The 24,547-nt window shown below is 44.0% G+C and overlaps 1 protein-coding gene and 1 long non-coding RNA gene across 8 annotated transcripts in view; one reads left to right on the top strand and one right to left on the bottom strand.

The window, feature by feature from the left end:
* Positions 1-24,547, top strand: part of KLF7 (KLF transcription factor 7) — a 459,558-nt gene that overhangs the window by 276,619 nt on the left and 158,392 nt on the right. For 2 of the 6 annotated variants that reach the window (XM_063695139.1, XM_063695135.1), the window contains exons 5-6: positions 17,789-17,850; positions 20,176-20,287. The exons of 1 other annotated variant lie outside the window; for it this stretch is intronic. Coding sequence is in view for 1 of the 5 variants with exons in the window: in XM_063695142.1 (XP_063551212.1) it covers positions 22,596-22,613 (18 nt within the window). In the remaining 4 variants the exon portion in view is untranslated. Of the gene's footprint in view, positions 1-17,788; positions 20,288-21,095; positions 21,194-22,035; positions 22,330-22,491; positions 22,614-24,547 lie in introns of those variants that run through there. 3 more of the 6 variants (XM_063695142.1, XM_063695141.1, XM_063695138.1) reach the window with 3 other exon arrangements.
* LOC115933749 (uncharacterized) lies at positions 12,243-18,479 on the bottom strand. Of its 2 annotated transcripts, XR_010129686.1 has the most exons (3): positions 17,972-18,479; positions 16,649-16,862; positions 12,243-12,841 (listed from the first exon to the last, which is right to left on the bottom strand). It is a non-coding gene; the product is annotated as an uncharacterized lncRNA (long non-coding RNA). The 2 variants fall into 2 exon arrangements; XR_008677448.1 differs by lacking the exon at positions 16,649-16,862 and having other exon boundaries at positions 17,972-18,076.

Here is a 24,547-nt window from a genome sequence, read left to right as displayed (position 1 = left end):
TTTAAGAGACTGAAAGTGTGCTTGCAATCAACCAGAAAATTTGAATTTGTTCTCTGCAAGCCTTTCCTCTTAGCCTTGTCAGGGAACACAAAAGCTCCCCAGACTCAGCTCCTGGCCAGGAGGAGTTGCAATCCGATGTGGTGGTGGTGGGCTGGGGAGGTGTACAATTGCACATAAAAGCGTTCATTGACAATTCAAGACCAGAAGAATAGCAGGGATAGTCAGCACTGTGGGCAGGGTCTGGTGACCAGATGGGTCAGACCCTTCCAGAAATTCTGAAGTTTTGCTGCTCCATTTGCTTAATAGGTGATAACCTAATGTCTAAGCAGCTAGACCTCCTGTGTGTAAACCCCCAGGGAGCAGGGTGTCTGGTGGAAATAGTGTCAGCCATGACTGTGCCATCCGCTAGCCCTTTCCCGGAGCTCCAGCTCTCTGTAGAATGGGCCTCATGCTACCAGCTCTGTGTACCTGAGGGGGTGGCTAAAAGGAGAAAGCTAACAAAATAAGGGGCAGCATGGTGCTTGGCACACCATAAGTGTTTTACAAGGCATTGGAAGGTGAGAAGGTAAACGATCTTCTGTGTCCTCACAGAGGACCCTATACAATAGCACTCAGCAAATATTTGCATGATCGTGATGGTGTGGGCTTTAAATAAATCCCTCTGGGGTGGGGAGGGAGGATGCTTCTTCATAAGATAAATATTTATAGCTACAGTGAAAGAGCAGAAGGAAAAGGAAATAGGCCATGGGGCTCCCTAGGCTTCCCAGAAATATCTCCGTATCTCTTGGTCCTTTCTTTTGGAGGCATTTCTTTATGTTCTATCCTCTCCACCCACTGCCCTTCTACCTGCTGCACCCACTGTCTTGTCTTTGGGAAAGTTCTTTCTCCCACTCTCCTTTCTCCGCTTTTCCCAGGGGTCTGAGAGTCCCCACTCCCGCCCAGCTTGGTAAGGTGAAAAAGACTTCTCCTGGGGGAGCTGCTCCCCTACACTTTTTAATCAGCTTCCATCCGGTGCTGTCGGTTTCAGAACACACATGCTTCCTCACTGACACACGCGCTTTCACAGCTTGGATAACAAGGCTCTGCCTCCCGCCCTTCCCACCCTCGGCACTGCCTGCTCTCCCCTTCCCCCTGCCACATGCACAGGGTCTTTCTAGAGAATGGCTTTCAGGACCACTAGGGAAGTCCCATGTGTCCTTATAGGCAGTTGAGAGGCCACATAGCTTGCATGTAGCTCAGCCCCTTGCAGGCGGTGTGGCTGCCATGTAAATTGCTTGCGTGTATGTCAGGGGATACATTTGTAAATAACCTTTTTTTAGGGGAGGAGGGTAGAAAAATGAGGAAACGAAGGACAAATGCAGGAAGATGGTCAGCTCAGGACCACACTTCTTCATTGTTCATTTCCAAATGAGATGGCATAGCTCTGTTAGTCCATAGGGGCTGTGTCTGGCATGAGTCAGCAACCAGTACAATCTACTGCCAGTTGATTAAATTAGCATTTGTTATAAGCCAGAAAGGGAGGGAGGGATGTTGTGTGCAGAGATAGATGGAGAATGAAGAAAATCTTCTTCATGCCTTTTGAATTATTTATGGCCTGGAACTTTACATGCTACAGCCTAACCTGACTTGATAGAGAGAGGCTGGGAAGAACTCTCTCTTCCCTTAAAGTCACAGAGCACATGCTTGGGTCCGTGGGAGGACAGGAGCATGCTAAGAATGATGGACTATAGTGGAAAAAGTGGAGCTCTCTTCATTTTATTATGACCTTGAAAACAGGACTGTTGCATAGAAATCCTGCTGCCATTAGGCACAGGAAGACAGATTTCATAGCAACCTTTTGAGTGACGGACGTGAATGTGTGAACGCATTTCACTTTGATTTTGCCGAGTGGTAACATGGGATGACTGTCAGATCAGTGGACAAAGGATAGGTCTCTTCGATCTCCGCCTCTGGCTTTCAGCCAGATGGGAGAGAAACAAAGACTCCAAAGCTGCTGCTCTCCTTCCCCCACCCTCTCCCTCCTCCCTCCTTTTCTCTCCTCCTGCCTTCACCGCCTTGGATGGAGTCTACTAACTACTAACTGCTCTTACATTTTGGGAAATCTTGTCTAATTGTTCAGGGTGTAAAAATGCAGTGATTTTATCTCAGAAAGGGGCTCTTCCTTTTGGGAGATGTGTGAATCCAGAAGAGAGCAATCTCCATGCCGCAGGGAGTCGGGCAGTGTGTGGATGTGAGTGTGCAAGACACCCAGTGTGCTCCGGCTGGGTACCAGGGCGGCCTGGCGGACATCTTTTGTTCTTGGCTCTTCTGACTGCCGGGAGCAGCAGGACAGCCCACATGCCCGCCCAAAGGAGCTGCCGCTGTTCATCCTCAAGATCTGAGGCTTTTGTCTGTGAGCCCCAGTGAAGAGGCAAACTGTTGGTGTCCTGCTATCGACTCATAGTCTGCCTCCAAAATAGCTTCAGGATAGGGCTGCTGCTTTTCAGCTGAACTGCTGCCTGTGGACCACCTTGTTATCCAAGGTTCTTACTGAATGGAAGCCGTCCAGAGGCATGTGGCTCTATCCCGAGAGATACAAGAAGAAAGGAGTAAGGGAAGAGTGGCCGAATGAGGGAAAGACAAAAGCAGCCTGGCAGATGACAGGGACTAGAGTCAGACAAAGAACTGGGACGTGTGCTTTGGCAAAAAAGCAGGCAGGGCAGTCATTTCCTTGCTTCATCACTGCTAGCTCAATTTACCCATTTTATATACATACAAAATAAACTGTGTCCAAGACTGACCCTGTAGCAAGAACTTGAAATGAGTCATTTCTTCCAATCATTAGTATAAGTCCTACGTTTTTACTAATGCATAAATGAAACAAAGCAGGTGTGTCTGTTGCAGTCCTGGGAGATACAAATGAGTAAAGGATGAAGACTTACAGATTGACAACGGAAAACAGGATGACAATGTTGAACTTGAGTGTGGGGCTTCCCCAACACCAAGAGGGGATCCATGTACCCCGGGCCATGGGGAAGGGTTTGATTCCTACAGCTCAGATACCATGTTCTGCCCACTTCTCCCTTAGCTACGCAAAGAAGGAAATTGAGGTCATTTTCATAATTTAGGCAAAACTTCCCTTTCCACTTGAATTACTGAGATATTTCGGGCAAACGCAGATTTCAAAAAGAAATTAAATAGCAAAATTTGAGTTTGGGAACTCATTAACAAGCAGTGAGACTTCCTGTATTGCATCAATTATAAACAATTTGGAGGAAAGAGAGGTTGCTTTTTTTTCTTTTAAAGAAATTATCTGGAAAATTACCCAGGTCTTTGCTTCCTTTTTTCAGATGAGATCTGGACAGGCTGAGTTAAAGACAGTAACCTCATTAGGATGGGTTTAGATGATAAAACCAGGAGAAGAAACCAAGAAGCCCAAACTGCCCTCCGGATTTCCTCCAACTAGCCTTGCCTCTGACAAGTCAGTTCATCTCTCTGCACTAGTATCTTACCATCCCCACCCCACACACTGAAATGGAGCCAACTTGCTTTGCCACTTTTCTACTTCATAGGAATGCTCTAAAAATTAATATTCACTGTGAAACTAGGAAAGCCACAGAGGAATGATCCTATCTCAATATGAAGCATTATCGGTTTTGTTGTGCCTGCCACTCTCAGTTGGCATTGATATATTGTTCAGAATCTTTCTAAAAATCTCCATTCTTTTTCTGACCCCAGTGACCGCTAATTGTGGAAAACAATGTACTGGACTATTCAAGAAAGAAATATTTTGCCTGTTCATCAACTCAGCCAATAAGGTTTAAAGTGACTCTGATCATTTTAAGTGGCTCAACGAATGTACTGTATAAGCTATGTACTATTGAAGGAGCTTTAGCCGCTGCAAATCTTATCCTTCCTCCCTCCAGGTTTTCTTTAGTGTTGAAATTGGTATGGAGACGTGGATGGAGATTTGAGTCTTAGGAATTTGGGAAGGTGAGTCATGCTGAGAAGCTTTGTGACTTTACTCACTAAATATTTCTAGAATGTCTCCTCACCCTTCCATCCCTAGTCCTCCATCTAAGTCAGGCTCTTATTGTCTCTTGCCTGGATGTTTGAAGCAGTCTTGGGACTGGTCCTCTGGACTCCAATCTTATCTGTTAAGCAACTCTCCCCACTGCTGTTGAGTCTATCCAGAAAGCAGGCTTTATCACGTTGGTGCCGTCATTGCCCAGAAAATATAGTCCAAGCTCTCCAGATAGAGGGACTTACATGTTCTCTTAACATCTTAGCTCCCTGTGTCTCTAGCTTCAGCTCCCTCCAGTCCCTGCCTTACAGATTTGTATTCAACACCAGCAAACTGCATATGCTTCCCCTACGTAGACTGTGCTACTTTTTGCCTTTGGGTCTTTGCTTGTGCTGTTTCCTCCACCAACAATCTCAAAGCAAGCAGACAGAGCAAACAATGGAGCATCAATAGCTCCTCATTCATCCTCGGGGTCATGCGACATGTACGTTGTCTCCTTTCTCCCCTCCTGTGTATTTCTCCAGGGTTGTGGTCTCCTCTCCTGAATTCTCACCCCTGTGATACCCTGGCAAGTCTATCATTAAGCTGATATGTAAGGTTCTATGGATCTTTATACATGCTTGTCCACCCACTAAACAGTGAACTCTCTGGAGAGAGAGAACTCTCCTCTGGATCTTGAGCAATACCTGGTTCAGGAAGGGGTCCAATATATCGTGAAATACATGCTTCTTAAACAGCTTCCATGTGTAAGGCAACTACGTGCTTGGTGTTTGGGGAATGTTTGTAATACTAAGTTGTTCAAAGAAAAACTGTCTAATAAGTACGTCAATGTATACTTGAGTGAATTCTTTATTTTTCTTTGAATGAATGATCCAGATTTATGCAAATAATTAGTTGGGGGGAACCCTATGTCAACAGCAGGCCATCTGGCAGTGTGATGTCATGGCAGGTTGCATCTCTTTGCTGCCACCATCCTGGAGCCTGGGGCTTTCTTGCAGCTATGGCCTTGAGTGTAGAGATGCACCCGCCCCCCTTCTCTGGAGTTCTCTGCCTTGTATTCTGTTGCCATGGGAACAACCCACTTTCATTCTGGACTTGCTGCATGGGAAGGGGAACCCTTTACTACAATGGTATAAACGATGAGGATTATTTAAAAAATAAGTTGACAAGGTTAATCATCACCACATGATACTAGTACCACAGATTCTGATTTTGTGAGACTGTAGTTTGTTAGGTGTTTCTGGCAGTACTGAAAATAGATTAGCTAGAAGAATAGAAGATTTGATATACCCTTTGTTTAAATGTCTAACTGTCTCTGTGCCTGTGGTGATTCTATTTTTAATGCAAAAAATATTTTTATTCTCTCGAAGTATATGCAAAACCTGTTTTCAGTCAATCCAGTGTATCAAAGAAGGGAATAAAATTTCTAGAAGGAAGGCTGAATGATCTTGCAAGGTGTGGAAGGCTGGGATAAACAAAGATACTAACACCTGTCTAGGACTATGACAAATCTGCTCAAATCTGATAAGAGATTATGTGGAAACATAGTAATGTGTCATTTAGTTACTTTTTTGGAAGAGAGTCAGTTAAAAAAAAGAGAGAAATGGCTTGCAGATTTGCTTTTTAAACACCTTTAAATATTCAGGTGACCAAGTGCAGATATATATTGCAGGAGCCTAGTTTATAGTTCAGTGACTGCAGAAGTCTAACAGAGACATTCCACATGCTCTAAGCAGGATGTTTTCATCTGGCTCTGTGAGCCTTGCCTCCTTGTAGCTCAACATCTCTCCTTTTTTTCCAGAGAGATCAGGATTCTCTTTCTAGGTGGAATGAGCTCCCCCTTGGACCTAGGCTGAGTTCCTTCTGTCTCTTTACCCAGGCAGCGTCTCTCTCTCCTAGTTTCCAGCTTTTACCCTCAACACAGATTGAGGACTCTGGTTTATTTGAGAGGCAGATGTCCGCTGAGTGTCACCATGCAATGGTGTGGTCCCCTGTCCCTAGCCTCCTCCTGATGCCTGGGTTCCCCTTTGATCAGATATACCTTGCAACACAGGCCCATTTGTCTTCTCTTGGAGGAGCCAGACAAGATTCTCATTTATTCACTCACTATCCGCTCTTACCATCTCACAGAGGCACACAGCATGTGTGAGTATTGTTACACCAGGGACGTCATGTGTGGGGGCACAGGCCACAGAGGGGTAGGGATTTGATTGGCAGGCTTATATGTGACAGAATTAATCAGTAGATAGTTTTTCTGCAAAAACAAAGATGATCCTATGCTTACCAGGCATCACTCGCAGCAGCTGTCCTGGGCCTGGGTGGCCCTGCATGGTCGGGGGCTGTTCATTTTTAGTTCCTGTGACTCAGCATGTAGCCATACCCGATTGGACTGTAGTTGGGGGGCACCTCATGGGCTGGTCCAGTAGGATTTTGTCCACTGGGATTCTGTACTAAGAAATCTCAATGAGCTAATGAGCAATGGGAGGTTGGAACAGTCACAGTGGGCCATATCCAGGCTGAGAAGCTAGGAGTAAGTAGAAGCTACACAGAGCATAAAGAGAGAAAAAGTAAGTCAGTGGCCAAAACAGAACAGAGCCGACACACACAAAAGGGGAAACAGAAATGCTGAGAGGGCCAGAGGGAGGTGGAGGAAAGGTAGAAATGTGGAAGGAGGGAGAGAGGAAGAGGGAGAAGTGTGGGAAGATGGAGGGCAATAGGGAGAATCCCTAATCTACTGCAGTTCCATTCACGTTCCCCTGGGGTAGCTGACTCGTACTTTAAGGAACGTTCCTTGACACCAGCCATTGATTCAAATCCTGGCTCATCACTTAATAGCTGTGTAACCTTGGGCAAAGGCACTTAACCTCTCTGTACCTTAGTTTCCTCCTCTGTAAAATGGGGATCAGTACAGTATCTGCCTCTTAGGGATATGGTGAGGAACAAACAAGTTAACACACATAAAGCCCTTACAAAAACATTTGGCTCAGCTTGGTGCACCATGGCTCACACCTATAATCCCAGCAGTGTGGGAGGCCGAGGTGGGTCACTTGAGCCCAGGAGTTCAAGACCAGCCTGGGCAACATGGTGAGACTCCATCTCTACAAAAAATTTTTTTAAATTAGCTGAGCATAGTGGTATGCACCTGTGGTTGTAGCTACTGGGGAAGCTGAGTCAGGAGGATTGCTTGAGCCCAGGAGGTGGAGGCTGCAGTGATCATGATCATGTCACTGTACTCCAGCCTGGCCAGTAGAGTGAAACCCTGTCTCACACACACACACACACACCAAACAAAAAAACAACTGGCACACTACATAAGCGTGGTCTATTTTTACTACTGAAGTTCTTGGTTTCAATAGAATCTCTCTCTTACTACCTCATATAAATCCTGATAATAGCCCCCACCCCCAACCCCAGTTTAAATTGAGTACATTTGTGGGTATCTGTTCCTTATGATCAAAACCAGCTTAACTAGAATACTTCAAGAATACTTCCTAAATTTTTGAAAGTAAAAAAAAGTTATATTTTCTTTTGAATTTTATAAATTTAGGATAAAAAGAGAAACCAAGCATGTGCCTTGTGGGAACAGAAATGAGTAGAGTAAAAGAAGAGACTTTCCAAATGTGTACATTGTCAAAACAAGTTATCACTAATTTGGGCAAACAGGGTGGGGCAGCTTCACCTTGCCTTTCCCCAGGGCTACTTCCTGGGGCTGAATGCTGCATAGGCAATGTTTTCCTTTATGGAAGGTTCTTCTCACTGCTTCTGTATTGAACGCATGTACTCAGGTTTTGCTTTCCTCAGATGTGTTCTGTTTCATTTATTCCCTGAGGCTTGAGGTCTTCTCTCCATTTCTTGGCAAATGTGGGATTTCTGCATCACCCACCACTCCCCAGCAGTACTCACCCCGTGTAATTTTGTTGCAAGTGTTTACAAGCATAGGCAACAAAGTTCCATGTTGAAATACCAAGAACAAAGCCCATGGAGATGGCCCACAGTGGCTAACATTGTCCCAGAAAGCAATTTTGTCTTTTGGAAGACTTGTGGTTGCCCTCCTGACACACTGACTGTAGGAGTTGGCCAGGGCTGTCTAGCAAAAGTTCCACAGACTGGGCAGCTTAAACAACTGGAATGTATCATCTCACAGTTCTAGAGGCTAGAAGTCTGAGATCAAGGTGACAGAAGGATTGGTTCCTTCTGAGGGCTGTGAGGATGAGACAGCCTGTGCTTCTCTCCTGGCTTCTAGTAGTTTGCAGGCAATCTTTGACTTCCTTGGCTACTGCTCCATCACTCTGATCTCTGTGTGATTTTCACGCCATGTTCTCCCTGTGTATGTGTCTCTGTCCAAATTTCCTCTTTCCTTAAGGACATTCATCATAGGAGATTAGGACACACCCTGATAGCCTCATCTTCATTTGATCACCTCTGTAACGACCCTATCTCCGAAAAGGGTGCATTCTAAGGTACTGGGAGTTAGAACTTCAACATGTCTTATCTGAGGGGAGAGGAGGACACAGTTTAACCCAATAACACTGACATATTTGAGAAGTGAGTACCAAAATGACTTTTGGGGTTGCCAGTTTGGTGACGGGGCTTAAAGCTGTTTGCTGATAATGGAATATTTGCGAAGTAAGTCCCGTGGCTATAAAAATTGTGAATCATACCCTCATTGCTTACCATTCTCTTGGCTTTTGTATTTTCACACTTTCTTGGTTTTTATTCTGTACTGGTCTCTGTTAGGATTCTCTGCTGGACCTCTAATGTGCACCTTCCCAGTGTTCGCTATCTCAGTGTATAATGGCACCTCCATCATTCCATGGCTCAAGTCAAATCCTACAAATCCTTCTTGATCCCTTGCTTTCCTCAGCTCCCTCCTATGTTCAGTCCAGCTTTAAATCCTGCTGGCTCTTACTCTAAGATATATATACAGTCATGCATTGCTTAATGCTGGAGACATGTTCTGAGAAGTGCACTGTTAGGCAGTTTAGTTGTGTGTACATCACAGAGTGTACTAACACAAACCTAGATGGTGTAGCCTACTACACACCTGGGCTATATGGTATGCAGCCTATGGCTCCTTGGCTACAACCTGTATGGCATGTCACTGTACTGAATGAATGCTGTAGGCAAGTGTAACACAACAGTAAGTATTTGAGTATTTAAACACAGAAAAGGTACAGTAAAAATATGGTATAAAAGATAAAAAATGGCATACCTTTAAAAGATACCATGAATGAAGCTTGCAGGACAGGAAGTTGCTCTGGGTGAGTCAGCGAGTGAGTGGTGAGTGAAGGTGAGGGCCTAGAACATTACTGTAGACTACTGTAGATTTTATAAATACTGTACCCTTAGGCTATACTAAATTTATTTTTAAAATTTCTTTCTTCAAAAATAAATTAACCTTAGCTTGCTTACAGTGATTTTTAACATTTATTAACTTTTTAATTTGTGAAAACTCTATTGCTCCTTTGTAATAACACTTAATTTAAAACACAAACACTTATACAGCTGTACAAAAGTATTTTCTTTCTTTATATCCTTATTCTATAACCTTTTTTATTCTTTTGTATTTTTATTTTTAAACCTTTTTTGTGAAAAACTAAGACACAAGCACACATTAGCATAGGTCTACACAGGGTCAGGATCATCAGTATCACTGTCTTCCACCTCCACACTGTATCCCACTGAAAGGTCTTCAGGGGCAATAACACGCATGGAGTTGTCATCTCCTGTGATAGTAATGCCTTCTTTAGAATACCTCCTGAATGACCTGCCTGAGGCTGTTTTACAGTTAACTATATTTATTAAATAAGTAGAGGGAGTACTCTCTAAAATAACGATAAAAGTATAGTATGGTAAATGCGTAAGCCAGTAACCTAGTCGTTTGTTATCATTATCAAGTGTTATGTACTGTACATAATCCTGTGTGCTACACTTTTATAGGACTGGCAGCATAGTAGGTTTGAGTGCACCACTATCACCACATACATGTGTGTATGCATTGCCCTGCAGTGTTCCAGCAGCTACGAGGTCACTAGGTGATGGGAATTTTTCAGCTCCATTATAATCTCATGGTACCACCGTCATATATGTAGTTCAGCATTGATCAAATGTCATTATGTCTCCCATGACGGTACCTGGCACCTCCTCACCTCTCACCGTCTCTGTGGCTACCGTGGCAGGCCAGGCCACCCTGGACAATTGCTATAACCTCCTAAATGGTCTCCTTTTACCACTCTTATTATCCAGTACTATCCCTCCTGGTGCTGTTCAGAATAATGTAAATCAGCTCTTGTTCCCCCTCCCCACTTTGCTTTAAATTCTCCAAAGGCTCTTCATTGCCCTGAGAATCAAACACAAGCTCTTTACTCTAGCCAACATGACCTACAATGACCAGGCCTCTGCCTACTTCCCGCTGCTCCTCATATAAAACCCTCCAAGCCCATTTTCTACCTACTTTAGGGCTCACACTAGCTGGGCTCTCTTTCTAGAAAACTATTCTTTCAGATGTTCCATTGGCTTCACTCCTTGTCATTTAGGTCTCAGCTCAAATTTTGCCTGTCCAGAGCTGCCCTCTGATTATGCAACATAAAGCAGACTCTCCCATTCTTCCTGTATTTCCTATCATATCTTCCTGATTACTTTTCATTCTGTCACTCATCACGGGCCATGGTCACTGTCTTCTCCTCCCACTAGACCAGACCCTGCATAACACTGGTTACATTGTCCTGCTTGTGCAGTTTGTATCCTCAAGGCCTAAAACAGTGTCTTGCACAATTGGAGCATCAGTGAATGCTTGGTTGTTGGATGAATGAATGAATGAATGAAGAATTCATGGACAAAACATGAAAAGAACTTGCAGTTAGAATATATACTATAAGTCAGACATGGTTCAAGGCTTTGTTACTAGGGTTTCCTTTGATCCTCAAGAAATTCCTTAAGGTAGGTATTGCCCCCATTTTAAACAAGGAAATTGAGGCTCTGAGAGATTAATAAGGAGACTGATCCAATAGCTCATAAGTTGTTGAACTGAAGTTGTACCTGATCTCCGTATACTTTCTCCTATGACACAAGCTGGGGGTGACAAGCACATAAGATAATACATTCAATGCTTTAGAAGTAAGAGTGTAAGCAAGTTACTGGAAGTACTGAAAACAATGTTATTTAGTTCTGGATCAACTAGGGAAGATACCGTTTTAGACTTAATCTTCCTGTAACAGGAAAAATTAATTAAAGATTGAAGATTTCCACAGTAGATGGCATGTTCAGAGCGGGTGATCTGAAATAGAAGAAAATTTGAATTTTAATGAAAAAAGTTATCAAAAGGAAAAAAATTGGAATATTTTTATTACCCTGTTATGGGATTCAGCACCAAGAGGCACATTTCAAGTCGGGAGTCAGAGTGCGTACAGAGATGCTCTGTATCTAGCATGGTGCCACCTGGGCATGGTACTATGGAGGAAGTGAAAAATATTTGTTGAATGAGTGAATGGAGAGAATTAAAGTATAAGTCTATGGTAGACATCCCTTCTCTCTTCCCATGTCGTCTTTACTATTAGCAGAGGTGGGGACTGGCGACTTCATGTGGCTAGACGGCTGGAAACCAGGCAAAAGACTTCCCACCAGATGCACAGACAAATCCCCGGTGCTTAAAGTGTGAGGAAACGCCCCCACCCTTTCCTGGTTCTTACTCGCTCACCTACATGCACATTCATTCCCCTTATGCCTGTGAAGGAGCGAAGACTCAACACGTTACTTTGAAAAGATTGCCAACTCCTTCCTATTATCCTCTAATGGCCCTGCATCAGTCTTTTGTTGGTTGTAGTTACATTTGGGGAGAGCATGATTTAATCCATGATATATTGCATTCTTGGTGATAATGAACTATAAAGAATGGGGTCCTATTGTAATTTATTTCAATAAATTTCAAATTACTATCTAGAAGTACTAGGAATAATCTCATGAATAAAAGAAATAAAAAAGGAATTTATGGGATCTTTACATTCCCTAAGGAAATAATTCAAGTACCAAAAGAAGAAACTAAATTTAGGTAATAGAAAATCAAGGTGTTTAAAGGAGAGCTGTTGTTTTACAATATCTGAAATAAGTACTTGGGATGCAATAAAAAGTGGTAAGGGTGTCTGCTTACAGAGACCAGTGTCGCGAACCAACACAAGCATTAACGGAGAAAATTATCCAGGTCAAAACAAATGAGGTGATTCAATTTACAAACGACACAAAAGACAATGGAAAAGATCCTTTATGTACCCAGCAGAAACACCAGGGGAAGCTCTACCTCTTGATTAGATGTAAAGATGGCAGGACAGATTAACACCCAAAGACACATTTCAATGGGAAGCTGTGTTCACTTTGGGATCCTAGAGCAGGTTTCCCAGGCCACAGACTGCAGTGGAGATTTGCTTACAGGTGACTGGGGGCAGGGAGTTCTCTGGGGAACAATACCTGTTGGGGAGTGAAGGCAGCAGGACTAGGCAGAGGGGAAAGTAAACTGCAATGCAGCTGTAGCAGAGGCCTCAGCACCCCACCAGGAGCTGCAGAGCTGGGGTGGTTTTCCAAGAGATCCTGAATTCAGGCAAGATGGGTACAACCTTTGTACCACACTATGGACTAATCACTTGGAATGTATGCTGCCCCCAGGGTGGGGGCACATCCTAGAGCAAGGTGGCCCTTTTCAGCAATGCCTGGGGAGGGACTCAGCTGTGAGCCGTCAACAGCTAACACTTCTGGTAGATGGGGGGCTGCATGGCTCAGTCCTGAAGAGGGGGTGGGAGTTAGGCCATGCATCTCTGTGTCTATTCTGCTGGAACCAGCACCAGGAGCCTGAAAGAAAGAAGATGGTAGAATGTTGCTTAGTGTAATCTATTTTTAAATGTGACGCTCAGTTGACCTTCAGCTCTTCCCTGAGCCACTACAATAGCCTTCCTATAGTTCTCTCCACTTCCACACCTGGCTCCCTTCAGACTGACGATGAAACAATCTGAAAACATAAATCTAGTCCTGCCATACCCCTGCCTCATACCCTTCAATGATTTCCCATCTCACATGGGATAAAAACCCAGCTCTTTGACATGCTTTTAAAGCAGGGTGACCAGATAACTTATCGTGCAAACCAGGACACTTTTGAGAGTGAGAGGAGGCCCTATCCATAATTGTACAAGGACAAAGATCTAAACCAGGACTATTCTTGGCAAATTGGGATGTATGTTCACCCTACCTACAAGGCATCTGATAATATGGCCACCTTTCACCCGTGTTTCAGCCTCTTCCCAATGTCCACTCCCCTTTGCCTTTCATTAGATCCTGGAACAAATTAAGCTCTTTCTCACCCCAGGGCCTTTGCTTTTGTCACTTCCTTCCTCCTCTACTTCTCCCTCCTTTATTCTTCAGGTCACAGCTTAAAATGTTTCTATTTGGAGAGTTCTCCCCATCTAGTCTCCACTGTGGTGCCAATTTATTCTATCCATAGTCCTAACTACTATCTGAAATTACAATCGCTAGATTTTAAGCCCCAAAAGGACAAGAATCTGCTGTCTAATCAGTGTGTCCCCAGGGATTAGCCTAATGTCCTTCCATAGGTTTGGTATCAATATGTACAAAGTGAATGAATGAGGAGCTTAGGAAACTGTTCTGAAACAAAAATGTGTGTGTGTGTGTGTGTGTGTGTGTCAATGAAATGCCCAAGACCACCACCAAAAGACAAACACATCACCTATATCAGAAATTATACAGGTGACTGCTCACCCCAAAAAGGTGGACATAGAGAAATGCAAAACATTAAGCAGTCAATTTGCAAACACCTAGAGGATCACAGGCTGCTGGATAGCAACCAGCAGTTTAGTGATGAGGAGATACTGTCAGAACAATCTAATTTCCTTTTAAGACAGAGAGACCTTCATCAAAAGCGTTTATTAAGTGTCTGTCTGCACACAGTCAGGAGGAGTCCATTGGAGGTGGAGAGGCTTGTGTTCAGCTGTGAAGCGTCAGATTTAATATGTGTCTTGACTTCAACCAAAATCTGATTTTGCTTCTGTGATAATTTCCTTTCACAGGCCAAGCAAATATGAGATCCTTACAGTAGAAGGTAGTAGCAGAATTGTCACCAAGTTAAGCTCAGTATAATTACCAAAGCCTTTAATTGAAAAAAAAAAAACCCATTATTATGATTAAAGGGTGATATTTGCTCAGGTTAAATGAGGTTAAATTTTCAGGGCTCTGCCTTGTAACACCTGACCATGTCCCAGAAAACAGAATTGTACTCAGATGAGCAAGTGAGTGGTTTTAGATTCCTGTGGAATGGTTACCAAATGCCCTCTTTTGAGAGAGGGTTCAAATGAAATCCTGAAAGTGAAACTTTTGATACTGATTCACACACAAACATCCTGGTGAGCATTGCAGATTAACTGAAATGCCTTTTTAGGGGTCAAAAATTCACATGCACCTTGCCTAATGCCACTGCCAGGTATTATAAACTTGACTTTTACAGAGACAATATTTCAGGTCAAGCTGACACAAACCCCTCCTATCATCCAGCCATACAGACCCTGCAGATGTGTGAATTGAATACAAAGCAATTAGGAGATTTCACAACAATAAACACTTATAAAAATCTTAAAGGTGAGGTCGAGGGAGATGAGACGATTGGATGTAGTGAAGGTTAAGCTTGTCCCAACTGTAGGGATGGCACAGGTACCAAAGAGCAGCTCACCAGCCCACAAGTGAGATATATACAGCTGAGAAGTCAGCTGCAGTCCGGGGATCTGGCCCTAGCCATAGCATACTGCCCTATAAAGACCCCGAAGAGCAAGATAGGACCCCAACCCAGAGAAACTGGAGTTTGGGGAATGTTGAAAAAAATGCCTGATGTCTGTCCACAGGGGATAAGTTAGTGGCAGCATGGACACGGGGGCCAGCACTGATGGTAGGAAGGCAAATGGGATTCAACATTGCTCCATGTACCCAATGTTTATTAAGAATGTATTTGTGGCTAGGTAATATCCTAGGTGATGGGATACAGCATGAACAAGACAGACACCATCTTTGCCCTCAGGGAGCTTATGGTTTCCAGAGAATTTAGATATTGATGAACCTGATGGGTCATTATATTTCTGGGCCTGCAGAGAGAGTCATGGAGTTTGGGGAATAACTGAACCAATGGGAACAAGGATTAAGTAGGGGCAGGGGTTGGTATTAACTAATCCCAGGTATCTAGAGTAGAGGCGTGTAGGACAGAGAGTCCAGATAATAACTTTACAATCCACTTTAGGTTCTGTGATTCATTATTGCCCTAAGGAAGGCACAATGCATTTGAATGTTTGCCAGATTCAATGCAGCAAAGTCCTTGTCCCCTATATCTGCCAGGAGCATTTAGCACAATGGACCGTGGCCGTCTTCTTGCCCATTCTCCTCTCTTGGTCTTGGAGACCTCCACATCTGTCTCTCACTTTACTGGCAGTTTCTTCTTCATCTCCTTTGCTGGCTCATTCTCAACTGCCTGACCCATAAATGTTGGAATGTCCAGGTCTTTGTCCTGGGCTCTTGTCACTCCTAATTGCTGTCCTCCAGTGACCTCATCCAGTCTAAGATTTATGCCAGTGACGTCCAACCAGTTCCTCCAGTGCTGACCCCTTCCCAAAACACCAGGCCTGCCCCTTGTCCTAACAGGCACCACAGACTTGAATGTCCAGCCCCTAAACCTGCTCCTCTATGAGTTTCTTGCATTTCAGTTCATTCGGTTACTGGACCAAGATCTAGGGGTTATCCTGATTCCTCTCTCTCCTTTGACTCCCACATCCAATTCATCCCAAGTCCTGTCACTTGTTCCTCCAAAATATATTTGATCTCTTAATCTCCATTGCTATAAACCTGGCTCAGTCTGCATTATCCTAACTGATTCAGTTCCTCCACGTCTTCCCCTTAATAACCACTCTGTGCCCATCAGCCAGAGGAATCCATTTAAACATTTATCAGATATGTTACTCTCCTATTTTAAAAGTGATAATAGCTTGCTCAGTGCATTTAGCATAAAGTCCAAATTCTTTACGTTGGCTTAAACGCCCTACCTGTTCTCTCCATTCCCTCCCCGCATCCCCTTTCTCACTGTGCTTTAGGCACAGTCTTCTTTCTGTTTTTTCAGACACCATAGTCCAACCTTGAGGCCTGGGCATTTGCAATTCCCTCTGCTTGGAGTGCTCTTCTCCAATTTTTACATGGCCCCCTCTACACTGACATTCAGATCTGTCTAAATGTTTCTTCAGTGTGGCTTCCCTGGCCACCAGACCAGTAATGCACGGTTATTCTTTATCATATAATCTTTTAAATGGTCTGTATGTTGCTTACTAATGCTGATATTGTTGTTATTTACATGCTCATTTATTTATTTGTGGTTTGCCTTCATCCTTTAGAATGTAAACTCTAGGAGGGCAGAGATATTGTATCCACAGAGCCTGGAACAATCCTGGTTATATATATGGCAGGAATCCGGTCAATCTGTGAAATAAAGTATCTGAATGCCCAACGGCTAGTATTACACCAACCTGTCATGAGTAAGTGTATCAGTCAGGTATTGCTGTGTAGCAAGTCACCCCAAAACTCAGTAACTGAAAACAACAGGCATTTATTATTGCTCACCAGCCTATTGACTTGTGCCAGGTTGGGTGATTTTGGCTTGACTTGCTCGTGCATCTGTGGTCAGCTGGCAGGATGGCTGAGGGCTGCTTGGTCTAGGAAGACTTTACTCATATGTCAGGCAGCTGTTTGACAAACAGTGATGGTGACAGGATGACTGGGCCGTATGTCTCTGTCATCCAATAGTGTGAGCTTGTTTGCAGGGTAATCATGGGGTCTGAGAGAGAGAGAGAAGAAGTGCCCAAAACCTGTTGAGGCTGAGGCTCAAAACTGGCACATCATCACTTATACCATATTCTGTTGGTCAAAGTGAGTTCTGAGGCAGGCTTAGATGTAAGGGATGGGGAAATAGACTCCACTTATTGATGGGTGCAAATGCAAAGTCACATTGCAAAGGTGTGGCCTCAGGAAGGGGCAAAGGGCTGAGGGTATTTTTGCAATTAATCAACGATATTAAGGATGGCAATAAAAGTGGTGACTTTTCATTGCCGCATTCTCCTTCCCAGACCAAGGCATAAAGGGCATGTACAGGCTCAGAAGTACCTTTTCCTCCACAGAAAAAGGGCTGGCCACAAGATACAGTGTGTTCTTGGTTGCACAGCTGTGGTGACTGGGGAATCGGGGGACCTGGTCCCTGCATGCACCACTGCTGGAGAACTGTGTGGACTCATCTGTGGCCAATGAAAGCCACAGAATCCCCAGTCCTTCCTGATACTCACTCACTCACAAGGAGCCAGCACATAACTGAACATATGTATGTGTGTGTGCCTGGTGGGGCCTAACACAGGTGCTAATACCCCTGTTGAACACCCCCCAGAGAAGGCAGCAAACACCAGGCCTTCTTTTAGCACCAGATGGCTCCCATTTTGCAAGTATCTGGTAAAAAACAAGGATAAATCAAAGTCCCAAAGTTCTCTCCCTTCCTCTCTCCCTCCTCCCAACCTCTCTCTGTCTCTCTCTCTTAGAATTGGGGTCTCACTCTATTGTCCAGGCTGGAGTGCAGTGGCACTATCACAGCTCACTGCAAACTCAATCTCCCCCGGGCTCAAGTGATCCTTCCACCTCAGCCTCCCGAGTAGCTGGGACTATGGGTGTGTGCCACTGTAATCAGTTAATTTTTTTATCTGTCTCCTCTTTGAATAGAGCTCAAGTGATTCAGAATGAAAAGACCTTGGCACAGACCTGTTAAGGAAGCTCCATATAAGGTGAAGAAAACAACATGCTCAGCCATGTCCTTGCCTTCTGCACACGGTAGTGCATTCACTGCCTGAGAATTCAAGGCTAAAACAAAAAGAGGCGCTTTTGTTCCAACAGATAAGTACTTACCTTTTTCAAAAAATGCATAAGCTGTCCTGGGTGTTTAGCAGTTATTCACACAGCTTTCCAAAGACTCACAGCATTTAAAAGATAACTCTACAGAGATTCAACAGCTTCTTCCAGATCCCACCACAGTGGAAAAGAACTCCGGTGTCCTGGCTCCCTGTCCAGCTCTTCTCTCTCCACTTCCAGCTGCCAGTTCAGCTTTAAGAAGTTCATTCTCCACATTCAGATGCAGGCAAATGCGTTTGACTTGAGCATATTGATTTCAGGCAGGTGAGAGTGGATGTAGCGATTCAGCTTGACAAATATTTAGATCAGTTAAGTGTCCTTTAGAAGCACTTGAACTCAGTGTTTCCTTTCCCCCACCATTTCACTCCACAAGCTACCTCCCCAGCATAAAATATTCAAATTATTTCTAAATTTCATCTACTGAAAAAATACTTCTAGGCCCTATAGCTACATGATATCTCCACTGGGAGCCCTGTCCTTTCCATGCCCTGGGAAAACCCGATCTAAAGCAGATTTAAATGACTCAGCAGTAGGACTCAGGTCTCTGTCTCTGCCTGCTTACTTGGGGAGTGCTCCAGCCTTAGGGGCTCTCTTGCACTCCAACATAGGAAAGAAATTATCGATGGCTCCATTCCCCAACATTTGAGACTTTTCTTCCCACAGACACATTCCTGAGGACACCAGTCATGGGTAAAGAACTCCACTGGGGTCAGCGTTGGATCCCACTAGGCAGTTTAGGACTTGTAAGTAGAGTAGTGTGGACTTGGTGTTCCCAGAGCCTCTCACTCATGATTCATGGCTCTCCACCCCAAGCATCGGAACTTGCCCAACTTCACCACAGAAGGAAACAGACTGTAAGCTTGGAGGGCCAGGGAGGAAACTGGAGGCATGTGTGGGAGGATTAGAAACATGAAAAGATATTTACAGTAAGGTTCGCTTGTCATCCTCTTGAACTGGGGGTGCATAGAGTACAGTAAGACCCCATGTGAGTATGTTAGATGATAAGGCTCAGGTTGGATGGGTGTGTAAAGGCTTTGCATCACCTTTGCCAGGGTGAGGGAAGGCTATGGATAGCACAGGGGACCTTGATGATCGGGTGAGGGAGTCCATGTGGACATAGTGGTCACCAGCTACTTCCTAGTTCTCTACATGGGAGAAAGAGCCCTTCTCTGTAATCATGGAAGCTCAGGTTCTTGGTGGTTCAGAGGTTAGGGACCTCTGATTACTAGGACAGAGCAGAATAGCAGGGCTGGTCCTGGTAGATCAGACATCTCATGACATCCTTTAAAAGGGACTAGAATATTCAGAACTCTGGTGTAACTAAATGATCCTCAAGCTTTACCAGCAGGTGAGCAAGGTCCCATTGTATTTGGTACTCACATCCCCACCAATTCTGTAAAAGTTTGCCAACTTTCCCCTCCATCCCCCGCACCCTTTCACCAAAAGATATGCCTAAGAGTTCCCAAGAGACGTCTAACATAGGCCTGCATGTCAGCCCAGAAGACTGGGCTGCTGCACTGTTGCTGGCCTTGATGGCTGAACCTGATCTCTGTTGCGGCACCCACCACTCTTTCTCAAGCCTTGACACCTTGGCAGGCTTTGGCAAAAAGAGGAGAGCTGTTCTTCCTCGGCATTATGTTCACTTAGCAGGGTCCCACAGCAGGACTGCTTGGACCCCAGAGTATTGTAGGGCTTAATAAGACCAGCCCTTTCATCTCACACGCTCTATCCTTTCTCTCACTGGTGCACCCACGTCAGGTGTCTTGAGTGGGGAGTGCTTGAATATCTGCCACCAGCTTGAGTCAGAACCCCGACTTCCCTCAGCTTTTCAGGGTCTGTTACTGAGTCTGGTCCACACTCCAGGGTCTTTTCCTCACGGTCTGGTCTTTTTCAGGTGCCTACCTTTCCTCCCTGCAAAATGCCTTGAGTTGCCTCCCCTTCTCCCTTCCTTCCTGGTCTGTCAGAGGCATCTTGTCTGGGTGCATATTTGAACCCCATCAGTAGACAGAAAACATGTATTTCCTTGAAGGCCCCTCAGACCCCAGGTACAAACATTGAAGTAAATAACAGCAGGGATGCGGGTTCTGCCTCGCTTCACCTGCCAGCCACGTGCAGACCTTGTTTCAGTCCAACTGAGACTTTAGCAAGTGCTTCATTCTGGTTTGTGAATGGCTTCCCAGTGTCTGTCACTGTGTTCACAGGGCCACCGGGGTTGGCTGAGTCAGAATGCCAGCCATGTGGCATGTCCCATGGGGCAAGAGCTGTGCTGCCCATGGGAGTCCAGAGAAGGAGCACACTAAGGACCAACACCAGGTAGGCCTTGCCCAAACAGGACTCTAAAGAAGTTGGCCAAAAGAGGGTTGCAGATCTAGTAGTTTAGAAGTGGTGCCAAGATAAGGTCAGATTCCTTATCTTGAGCCACCTTGAGGGTGGCTGTCCTAACCACCTGCAATTGTTCACTACTCACCTGTATAGGCCAGATTGTGTCTGCCAGGCAGATGGACCAGGCTGGCTTGAAGGACCAGGGCAGATTACATGCCCCAGACAGGTGTTATACAGTGGTTAAAGCTCCTCCTTGTGTTTAAAGGATTATTTACAAAATGTAAAAAGACCCAAAGACTTTCATTCCTTTGTAATGTTGGGATTAAAATCTCAACTAACAGTAGTCTAACTGGATTGGAAATGGGGAATTTCCTATGGAAATTTCATTCTTTTGAGTTCCAGCTGCATACACAGTAGATTTTTTCCCCCTATAAATGAAAGTGTATGGCAATCTGGGTATTCTCTTATTCAAGTAAAGATGGTAGTAAACTAAATATTTTTTAGTGAGAGGATTGCTTTATATTCTGCTTTTTCTGCTGTCGTTCACTAGGGCTTCTAATACAAATGTAGTATCACCCTCAGCTCTTCTTATAATACCTGTTGTGTATGATGATGTGGATGCTTAGGGGAACAGGATAGGGGATCTCTTGTATTTCAGGGGATGCAGGCATGAGTGGATGGCCCAAGGTCAAATAATGAACTGAAGTTCATTATCTCTGTTTCCAGCTCTGCAGATGAGCAATATCATCTCAACTAACCAATTGATCAATTATTCATTCAGTCATTTAATGAGAAGCTACTATGTACCCATCCTTTCCTTGGCCTTCTGGACAGTTAGACATGGTGCCTGGCTTCAGATTGCTCACACACCAGTTGGAGACACAAAAGTTACATGCAGTAAGCAACAATCCCTAAATGCTCAACAGCTCACCAAGCCTGAATAGAGAGGAAGAGACCTTGGTGTGGCCTGGAAGGAAAGAGCAGCTTTAGGAAGGAGTGGCATAAAAGAGAGAACTTAATTCAGCAGTTTTTCTTCCTCTATGCCCAGATGGTATTACATGTGTTACTGGCCAGTGTTGGGTAACAATGGCACTGATGTGGTCACTAAGGGGCCCTTGGTACCAGGGCTGGGACAAGGGTGGGGAAAGCAAGACATCTAGGCCCTTCAAGAATGAGCACCTCCCTAAATGATGTGCGTAGGTTGTCCCTCCCTGGCCTCTACCTAGTCCCAGTATGCTTTCTCTGCCTCTCTCTATTTCATTCTCTAGCTCCACCTTCTTTTTATTAGTGTTATTTTTTCTCCCTCCTGGTTGTTTTTCTCCATTCTTTCTCTTCTTTTTTTTTTTCTTTTCCTTTTTACTAGTCTACTTCTAATACTCTTCCAGTGCCCCTCCATAATCCATTCCAGATGTTGCTGTATTCTTATGTAGACTGGTGCTAGAGGTCATGGGGTGGATGTAAACAATGTCTGCAACCTGCCTTAGCATTGTTATTTTTAATCCTGTGATAACGATAGTACTGACACATATTACAAGTCATGTCTTTGGATCTAGTTTCTGAGAAAGCCCAAGTTCTTTTTATGAAAGAACACCCATGTAAAGGAATGAGATGATCTAAGTTACATGAAGAAATTAACTGCAACAAAATGATATTAATACATTTGATATTCTTGGTCAACTAATGCTTCTAAACATCTTCCCTTCAGAGCATAAGCTCCTTTCTCATCTTATTCTCCACAGACTCCTCTCCACTGGATCTCTAGCACCTAGAATAGAGCTGGGTATACATGATGAAGTGCTTAATACGTATTTGTCAAATTGAATGTCAAGTTTTAGGAGTTTAAAGAGTGTTTTCAAATGGGGAGAAGCCGAGACACAAATAAACTCAGGAATGAGATGAAATTATTTAACCAATTGGAGATGAAATTCAAAATGGAAACTATGACATGAATCAACATCCTCAAGCCCTGAAGTAATAATTAGCACATAAAGTTGGTCTGTTATGGACTTCGTGTTGTGCTCCCTGCAAAATTGGTATGTTGAAATCCTAACCCCCAATGTGATGGCATTGGGAGGTGGAGCCTTTGGGAGGTCATTAGGTCGCAAGGTTGGGGACTCATGAATGGGATTAGTGCCCTCATATGAAGGATCAGGAGAGAGCTTGCTTTTTCCTTTTTCTGTTCTCTACTTTGTGAGGATACAGAGAGAAGACAGCTGTCTGCAAACCAGAAAGAGGGTCCTCACTGCACTTCATATCTGCCAATGGATCCTTGCTCTTGAACCTCCCAACCTGCAGAATCATGAGAAACAAACATTGTGTAAGCCACCCAGTCTACAGTAATTTGTTCTAGCAGACCGAGCTGACTGAGATATGGTCTCATCACGTAACCACTTTTAACCTTAGTCTTTCTATCTGTAAAGTAAGTGGGTTAGAGAAATCATTCTAGAAGATGTTTCTGCTTTAAAACAAATTCTTCTATTTCCTTTCCAATGTGAAGTTTGGGTGGTCCCATTGTAAATTACTCCATTTGATTTTGGTTTTGAATTTATTGTCTTTCTTCCCACTTTCATCTCAGGTACTTAGTGCCGGTATGTGCTTTTGATCACAGCCTCAGAAAATAGAACAGTGTGTGGCATTGGGAGGTGGGGCCTTTGCTTAGGAGCTTTGAAAACATAAGTAATTTTCTTGTCTGCATGTTCACAGTTTAAGCCTAAGTTCTTTAAGTTTTAGTCTGTATTAGTATTGGTTTCAAACATTTAATGTATGGATTATTCCCTTGTTTCCTGTATTCCTGCTTTCATAGGCATATTGACTTGTTAAATAATGAAAATTAACTGAACTGTAGCCTAAGAATCAGAATCTTCAGGGCTAAAAGGAAAAATGTAGAGTTTGGTCATATCCCCACCCTGCTTTCTTCTGGGACCCTCGGGGTAAGGTAGCTGGTATTTGGTTGACATGGTCCAGGTATTGAATAGATGTCCATGCTTTCCTTTTCTTCAAGAATGAGGAAGTTGTCTTCAGATGCTGAAGTCAGAGTCTACATAAATAGCTGGGATATTATATCTGAGCAACCTTGGAGGAACAGTGTTCACCCTGCCTTTAGTTTTCTGCTAATGTTATCCAACATTCTTTCCCAATATGGTCTCCTTCTTCCTCTCCATTTTGGCAGTTCCACTGGCCTTCTTTTCTAATCTAGAAATGGTGATAGGGATGGTGGCTGCAAACACCACAGAGGAGTTGGTGGAGGGGGTAGGGATGGTGGGGGGAGGCTATTCTTTGACGAGGAATAAAACAGAAGCCTAACTGTAAGGCCATCATTTCACCCTCTGAGTGTGAGCAGCAGATGATAGCTTCAGATTATCTGGGAAGACAGTCACCTTTTAGAGCAGGAGTTGCAAACTGGCAGACCAGCAGTGAAATTTAGCCACAAACGTAATTGTTTAGCCAGCAAAGTGTTTGGAATATATTTTACAAAGGTCCACAGGTCTTACCACCCCTAATGTCTTGTTCTGGACCTGACACACACTCATACAAATTGCTTGTCCCTTTGTGGGGAGTTTTCTTTTACAATCTAGAGTCTGATCTCAGATAAAACTTCTTCTCCTACCAAAAGAAGATCCACACCAACTCATCATCAGCTCACTTTTTCTCCATCTTTAGTTTAGGCCATATCAAAAACATTGATAACCATCTCTGTAGACAGTAACTGCAAAAATTGCAAAAATTAATATCCAGATTCACTATTAGAAATCGGCTGACTCCATGTTTTACAGCCTCTCGTTCAACTTTTCTCTGCTTTGCTAGACATGTGACAAGCCAAACTCTCTCTGTGTTGGTCTTCACTGTGCTGAGCTCTGTTGGAAGCCTCTGGGAGCTCAGTGTGCAAAGGAGATAAGCCAGGAGCATGATGCTTGTTTAATGGTTCTCTCTGCAGTGTCCTTGTTTTCTCAGCTCCTTTTTTCTTGCCCATTTCCTTGGCCTTTTATCATAAATTCCCTGTGTTGTTTATATACCACTCTTGGCAGGATTGCCCACTGTATTCCTTCATTAGCTTGGTTTTATAAGGGAAAGGACACTAGGTGTCTTAGTCTGTTTGGGCTGCTATAAAAATACCTTAGACTGTGTCATTTATAAACAGAGATTTCTTGATCACAGAATTTTCTTGCTTCTGGAGGCTGGGAAGCCCAAGATCAAAGCACCAACAGATTTGGTGTCTGGTAAGGTCTCATCCTCTACTTCATAGATGGCACC

This window comes from Gorilla gorilla, chromosome 11, assembly GCF_029281585.2.
Source record: "Gorilla gorilla gorilla isolate KB3781 chromosome 11, NHGRI_mGorGor1-v2.1_pri, whole genome shotgun sequence".
Lineage (NCBI taxonomy): Eukaryota > Metazoa > Chordata > Mammalia > Primates > Hominidae > Gorilla > Gorilla gorilla.
The sequence above is the reverse complement of the archived record's forward strand: the minus strand, read 5'-3'. Positions and strand labels throughout refer to the sequence as shown.